Source organism: Mizuhopecten yessoensis, unplaced genomic scaffold (assembly GCF_002113885.1).
Source record: "Mizuhopecten yessoensis strain PY_sf001 unplaced genomic scaffold, ASM211388v2 scaffold716269, whole genome shotgun sequence".
Classification (NCBI taxonomy): domain Eukaryota; kingdom Metazoa; phylum Mollusca; class Bivalvia; order Pectinida; family Pectinidae; genus Mizuhopecten; species Mizuhopecten yessoensis.
The window spans coordinates 371558-380035 of NW_018480032.1; the positions used below are offsets into that span (position 1 = coordinate 371558).

At 37.5% G+C, this 8478-nt stretch overlaps 1 protein-coding gene across 6 annotated transcripts in view; it reads right to left on the reverse strand.

Annotated features, from left to right (window-relative positions):
* LOC110442468 (dynamin-1-like) overlaps positions 1-3494 on the reverse strand; it is a 59223-nt gene extending 55729 nt beyond the window's left edge. For 5 of the 6 annotated variants that reach the window (XM_021486097.1, XM_021486098.1, XM_021486101.1 and 2 more), the window contains exon 1: positions 3160-3323. In XM_021486097.1, coding sequence (XP_021341772.1) covers positions 3160-3323 — 164 coding nt within the window. Of the gene's footprint in view, positions 1-3159 lie in introns of all 6 variants that reach the window. The other variant, XM_021486095.1, reaches the window with a different exon arrangement.
* Between the last annotated feature and the right edge of the window lie 4984 nt (positions 3495-8478).

Consider the following 8478-nt stretch of genomic DNA (forward strand, 5'->3'; position numbering starts at 1 on the left):
AATTTTAATTCTGTGTACTCATTGAACAGGTGTCACCCCTGACAGATACACTTCATATGCATGATCACCATGGACGTGCCTCAAGGCACAGCCTACCAAATATATACATATACAGGTGTAAGATCAGGACATCAGATAATTACAGGATCATTACTGCTTACCTGTACTGCTTCCTCTTATATATAGTAAAATTATCACTTTGAGCACAAATTTCTAATATATTGTAAAAATCAATTGCTGTTCTAACTAAAGTGTTTCATTTAATTATAAGAATGTATACTGTACATGAATATAGTGGAAAGCTTAAATATTTTGGGTTCCTGTACTATGGGCTACTTATATCTTTATATCAATTCATTTATTTCAATTCTTAACTGCTTTTTTGCAGACATACCTGTATTTCACAGGCAATAAACCCATGCCTGGTAATAAGCCAACTCATATATATTACAGCTAAGTAGAAAATCGTACCAACCCCATCCCCCTATATAGCTACTTTTAGTCAGATATTATATAAATATGACATTCATTAGCAGGTGACAGTGAATATTGTCAACCTGAGAAAACCATTGTCACCCGAGTCGGGGCCGAGGGTGACAATGAGTTTTTGAGGGTTGACAATATTCACTGTCACCTGCTAATGAATATGTCATATCTATTTTGTTACAACAAAAGTCTTTGTAGCTCCGAAACGGCAGCAAACCTCGATAATGACATCTTGTTTGTTGATAGTCTGCTGTTTACAATCGCTATCGCACCGTCGCTTGATAAAATTGGCTGTTGCCGTCAAACGTTCTTGTGACCATCACGGTGGGGAAACGAAGTGGTGAACGCACATGTTTCGTGCATGTGATATTTTTCTCTGTCTCATGGCAATATCATCCGCGCCCCTTAAAACCAATGTATTTTCAGAGGGTGACAGAGATTTTTGTTTAATATTCTCCCAACCAATCAAATAGCTAGAAATTCACTTGAGGTGTAACAAAATGGAATGTCCCCCTGGGCTTTTTGCAGGATATACCTATATAATAATAGTTTTCTCATTATTATATGTCTGACATGAACTGCCAAAGAACTGTGTTGAAGGAGGCAAGGAAGTCTAGTGGTAGGAAGCCGTGCTCGTGACTGAAGGGTTGCAGGTTCGAGTCACGGCACGGCACTGTGTTATATCTTTGAGCAAGATACTTGACTCCACTTGTTCCAGACTACTCAGCTGTAAATGAGTACGTGGTTGGGCAGTGCTAGTATTTTTGAATGCTAGCTGTTAGCGCCGAAATGGCAGCTATGGCTGTATGCTCCACAGGGAGTTCAGAAAGGTATTGGCTGGTTGCAAAGGCCCTATAACCACGGATAATAATTTGTGAACCACTTTGAGATGACCTACGAACTAGATTGTGATAAAGCGGTATACAAGAACTTCAAATTGTTATTACTGAATAGTACATAACTAGGATCGGTTTCTTATAAGATGTGTTATGGTTAAATTATGTGAATTATATGTAAATACTCGTGACTATACATGTAGTACAATTAACTGTCAATTTTTTTGTTAACCTTTTAAAATATTAATACGTACATTTAGGCTATCGCATGCATAATACCATTCATGAACTCATCTGTTTTGGGTTTTTATTTCAGAAATATTAACCCTCTGCCATTCTTATTACTCCATTAAATTAAATTGAACTAAAGTGGATAGATGAAAGACATCAAATGGTACATGTAACATTATAAGTAAATAGAATAAGCCTCAGTTTAGATACAAACTTGTTTGCTAATGTCCATATGCATGTCAGTAACAGGATGTCTAAAATGGGTGCATAATTGATATCTTATTAAATGTTACAAATCTTCATTTAAAGTGTTTAGGATGGGCGTTCATGTGCACCTTGTAGAATTAGTTTCATATTTTCGAAAAACTGGTGCATCTAAAGTTATCCTAGCTTTATATAGATATAGATTAAAACACAATGTATGTCAGCGCACTATAAGTTTGTACACTTAAATTTCAATAAGATTGTACTGAGAGCAATTGTCTGTCGCTTTGGAATTGACAAACCTCACAGAATATATATAATATACCGTTACCCGTACATATTTTGGACATCATATAAATTACAAAACTTAATATTCTTCTGAAACAAAGAATCAAAATTTAGCAAAGCTCTTTGTTCATTACATATTGTTTATCAAATTAATATTGTGCACTGAAAATGTTGCTGTATGTCATAATTAGAGGTTATATTATGATCATATGACCATTTTCATATCCTACTCTGTATCAATCTGAGACTCGACCATTCATGCACTTGCTGGTGTTGTGCAATGATCATGACGACCAGAGGATTAAGTCAAGTTGTCCGTACACCAACAGTGTTAGAGGTTTACACGGGGAGATACTTTTGACAAGCGCTGCATAGCAGTCGGTAAAAAAACATATCTGATAGAAAAAAGGACGACCAGCGGCCTCTTTTGTTATAGGAGTAGGTAAGGTGAAGGAAGATACAAGATTATTTATTTAACGTCGGATACCATAAACATACAAACATTAGCTTGGTAGAGCTATTTCTGCGACAAACAGCATAGCCATAGAAGTGATTGCAAAGTGACTGCCCAGTAAAGTAAAAACTGTTGTTGGTAAACATTATTTTTTTAATTTTGCTCTGTTCCATTAATTTGGCAATTTCCATCTTAGGGACTCCGAAACTGGTCACTCAACGCTTGATTAAAACTGGTTTAAAGTACACATAAACCCGTAATATATTGCATAATAATTAATCATATCCTGTTGTAGGAAAGTTGGTGTCAAATATACAGTAAAATACTTGCCAACAAGACATATATCTAACACAATCAAGAAAAGCATCAGAACTATTCATATAGAAGCATGCATGCGATACAAATTTTCAAAGAAAACTCGAAGATCAATGGTAGACTGCAGTTTAATTGCAACTTCGTAAAACATCGATCTACGCCCCCTTCCTCGATCGGAAAATGTACAATAAAAACGCACGCAATCGAATCGTGTCCATACAACAGTATTACTTCTCATGTGAAGACCGTGACACGGTACCAGAATTAAAGCATGCCAGTTGGGTCATCTTGACGACAACAACAACATAGACCAAAAATGCCGGAAGTAAATATTGTGATTCTTACCTTCCAACGAAGTTTTCCAGAACGCTGCTTTTACCGGCGCTTTGGCTTCCTACGACCGCTATTTGAGGGAGATCGAGAGACAATGGAACACCCAGGGAGACAAATGCATCTTGCAGCTTATTCACAACTGGAATAAGCTGCTCCATTCCAATATTCCCTGCCATTTTGTTCTTATTTTCGTGAAATGTCAGTTCAATTTCACTCTAAACACTTCATGATGGCGGATGACCCTATACTAGAATAATCAGGATCCCTTATGACGTTGACAAAATAATATATCTTGGAAAACACCTCTCAACACAATACTGATCAATAAAGATAGATTGAAAAGCAACAAAATTCAAAATATCTTAAATAAAGTAGATACAGTTTGGTTTTTAAAGTCCTAATGAGATTTTAAAATGAATTATTTTTAGTCGGTCATGGGAGATAACTCCGTTGATGACTCACATCGATCATCTGATGATCTCGTCAGAGGAAGTTCGGCCTAATGTAGTATGCAGAGACATATATATATATATAGGTATACGTCACTGCCTAAAATTAACTCATTAACACATATTTTTCAAGTTGAACCCTTTTGGTTATTTAGTTTATTTCATTTCTAAATGTTATTCGAAATATTTAATACTTTTTGTGGAAGTTAATGATGGTCTTTCGATGTAAGCGAACAATATGCTTTCAGCCGACTTTTCATTTTCGCAGATGTTAAAACAAACATCTACGTAACAATTAGGCAGGACATATACTCAGGACGGTTTCAGAATTTTACCGAGTATGAAATTGAAAATCTAGAAGTGCTCTGGTTCGATCTGAGGTTGGTTTAATCAATTCTCAAATAGTTTTCAATTTTAGCATTCGTGCCCAATGAAACAGTTTCATTTATACATATTCCCTCGAGTAGAATAAATAGCACTGCTGAGCGAAGGGAGGCAATTTTTTTCTGTTAAAAAAACCCTCAATAGATGCGGAAGTGCCGGAAAAGTTTGGACCCCACAAAATGTAATCCCTTACAATGATTACAATAATTTATATTAAACAATGTGTAGAAAGATATAGAACACAAGGGTGTCTGTTTTTTTAAACATATTTGTAAAGATCTTTTTCAATGACCTCTTATATCATTACAGTCCGGACAGGTTTTTTCAGTAGTGAATTTACAGCAGAACCTATCGGAGAAGTACCTATACCCGAACCAATGCAACTCAATACGGAGTTTCAAGATAGTGAGATAACAGAAGAAAGTGTAAGAAAGCAGAGACGTATATACTACATGGCTTTATATGTCTCTGAAGAAAAGAACAATATAAGTTCAATCAAAGTAAATCGCTGTGTCCCGATATGGTACATCCTAGATCGTCGAAAGAATTAGCTAATTCAATATGTTAACAATTATTTTCAATACCTCTCTTTAAGAAGGAACTGCCCCTCAATCGTGGACAATGGCAAAGTATAACCGCTTTATTTAAAAAGGGTGATATCAGATCCGGGAAACTATAGACCAGTAAGTCTGACAAGTGTAAACTATAGACCAGTAAGTCTGACAAGTGTAAACTATATATATAGACCAGTAAGTCTGACAAGTGTAAACTATATATATAGACCAGTATATAGGCCAGTAAGTCTGACAAGTGTAAACTATATAGATCTATATAGACCAGTAAGTCTGACAAGTGTAAACTATATATATAGACCAGTAAGTCTGACAAGTGTAAACTATATAGATCTATATAGACCAGTAAGTCTGACAAGTGTTGTTTGTAAAACTATGGAAAAAATATTACGCAGTAAAATGGTGTTGCATATGGGAGAATACAATTTATTAAGTGATAGGCAATTTGGATTTGGGGTCAACAGTGCTTCAATATTGCTTAAAATCACGGATGATTGACTTTGTTAAAAAAAAATGGCGGCTGTAATTTGCATATTCTTTTTACTGTCATGAATGTGGCTAGTTTCTCGTTTGAAACAAGTTCAAAGTTATGTTTTTGCTGTATATTGTGTTCCTTGTAAAATGCTTATTTAACAATATTCAGTTAAAATTGCCAGTGTATTTAAAAAAAAAAAAATGGCCGCCAAAACGGGAACGAAGGATTTGTTTCTATTGTTACAATGTATGTTTAAGTACGCATTCCTAAATACTGAGCGGAGCTAGGTGATTTTTAGCTTATTAAAATAAGTAAGATCCAAAATCGAATTCCCGATGGCTAACAAAGTGGGAGTCCGGACCCTTTTATCGTAATCAAACTTACAATTATACAATATCTTACTGTACACACATGCACCTAAACAGATTTAGATAAAGGTCAATAATAAATAGGCCCACACCTAATTAACAAGGGAAATATCAGCGGGTATTTATGAATGTTGTGATAAAACTGTAGATCATCGCGGCATGTTTTCACTCAGAATATCATTTCAATGTTATGTAATGAATTCTGTGGTCAACCCTTCTCGACGAACTTGTGTGTATACCGGTTAAAGCTCGTAAATGACATTGTGAGGAAGATCAACTTCAATTATGACATGATGTTCAATTCTGAAGGTAACGCTCGTTCATGACATTGTGTGCAAATGCAATGGTGAAGATAAAGCTGAATAATGACATTTTGTGTTTTCTGATGGTCAGCGATCGTTAATGACATTTTGTGTATTCTGAAGGTCAGCGATCGTTAATGACACGATGTATATTATGAAGGTCAGCGATCGTTAATGACATTTTGTGTATTCTGAAGGTCAGCGATCGTAAATTACATTTTGTGTATTCTGAAGGTCAGCGATCGTTAATGACACGATGTATATTATGAAGGTCAGCGATCGTTAATGACATTTTGTGTGTCGTTAATGACATTTGACGTTTTGTGTGTCTGAGCGATCGTTAATGACACTGTGTGTATTCTGAAAGGTCAGCGATCGTTAATGACATTTTGTGTGTCGTTAATGACATTTTGTGTATTCTGAGGGTGAGCGATCGTTAATGACATTTTGTGTGTCTGAAGGTCAGCGTATCGTTAATGACATTTTGTGTATTCTGAAGGTCAGCGATCGTTAATGACGTTTTGTGTGTCTGAAGGTCAGCGATCGCTAATGACATTTTGTGTGTCTGAAGGGCAGCGATCGTTAATGACATTTTGTGTGTCTGAAGGTCAGCGATCGTTAATGACACTGTGTGCAATGCTGAATATCAAGCTCACATTGATTTCTGGAGGTTAACACTCCTCCATAACATGATTGTCTGAAAGTCAACACTCCTCTATGATATTGTTATCTGGAGGTCAACACTTCTGTATGGTATTTTGACTAGAGGTCAACACTTTATGACATTTTCACTGGAGGTCAACATTCCTCTGTGATATTTTCACTGGAGGTCAACATTTCTCTATAACATTGTCACTGGAGGCCAACACTCCTCTATGACATTGTCACTGATGGTCAACACTCCTCTATAACATTGTCGCTGGAGGTCAACACTTCTCTATGACATTGTCACTGGAGGTCAACACTCAGCTATGACATTGTCACTGGAGGTCAACACTTCTCTATGACATTGTCGCTGGAGGTCAACACTCCTCTATGCCATTGTCACTGGAGGTCAACAGTCAGCTATGACATTGCCACTGGAGGTCAACAGTCCTCTATGACATTGTCACAAGAGGTCAACACTCAGCAATGAAATTGTCACTGGAGGTCAGCACTCAGCTATGACAATGGCATAGAGGAGAGTTGACCTCCAGTGAAAATGTCAGAAAGTGTTGACCTCTAGTCAAAATACCATACAGAAGTGTTGACCTCCAGTCACAATGTCATAGCTGCGTGTTGACCTCCAGTAACAATGTCATAGAGAAGTGGTGACCTGCAGCGACAATGTTATAGAGAAATGTTGACCTCCAGTGGCAATGTCATAGCTGACTGTTGGCCTCCAGTGACAATATCATAGCTGAGGGTTGCCCTCCAGTGACAATGTCACTGGAGGTCAACACTCAGCTATGACATTGTCACTGGAGGTCAACACTCATCTATGCCATTGTCACTGGAGGCCAACACTCAGCTATGACATTGTCACTGGAGGTCAACACTCCTCTATGACATTGTCACTTGAGGTCAACACTCAGCTATGACATTGTCACTGGAGGCCAACACTCCTCTATGACATTTATACTGGAGGTCAACACTCCTCTATGACATTTTCACTGGAGGTCAACACTCCTCTATGCCATTGTCACTGGAGGTCAACACTCCTCTATGACATTGTCACTAGAGGTCAACACTCCTCTGTGACATTGTTATTTGGGGGTTAACGAGCGCTCCTCCACGGTAACTGATCATAAGGGCAGTCGGTTCTAAAGTGAGATGCGAATGCATTTTGAGTATTGTCCTAGTGCATTCTGTATGCGTTTATATTCAATTGTCATTCTCTTTTTTAACCTAAAACTTAAATTTAATAAATGCACGTTATTAGACACCAAAAATGAGTGACCAGTCACGCATTCAACCCTATCCATAAATGGTAATAGTTTGCCAGAACTAGATTCTATTAGTATTGGGGACAAACTCAAGATCATCTTAAACCGCGAGATAAGAAAGGAAACAGTCATCACTTAGAGATATCTTAGATATAGTTCTTGGGTATCAATCTAATTTAAATAAAATCATAATTGTCGTTCAATTACAATATTACACCCAACACACTATAGCACATCAAGGGAAACAGTGCGCAGCTACTTCAGCGTTATCTAATTGCGTTATTACGACAGGGGAAGCTAAATATTTCAAACCGAAGAAAGATTAAGTGACTGGTTTCATCTGATAGGATGCATCCTATTCTTCATTCTCTGTGTAGTGGGGACGAAGTTCATTTTCAAGTCGACATGACGGTAAACCAGAGGAACAAGGACGGAAATCAACGGTTTATGGCCGACATGACTGTGACTACCAACCCGCGGTCAAGGTGGGTTGGTTGTACAGGGTTTAACATCTTAGCAACAGCTAAGGTAGTTAAGGACGTGCCTCCATGTGTGCTGTGTATGTGTGCCTCCTTGTGACATAGCGCGGAACTGATGCCGACTTCATAGTGCTATCACACTGAAAAACCGTGCCGAAGGCCCCCAGAACAGCATTCGCCTGGTCACATTATACTGACAACGGGTGAACTAGTTGTTGCCATTACTCTTAAGCAGGAAACAGCAACTACCCTTTTTAGGACTTTGGTCGTACGATTGATAGTGACTACATGATTTAGTCAATCTATTGCGGATAACCCAATCAAGTACATAAGGAAGTGGTTGGATACCAAAGTATTGATAATACAGAGGAGCAGGT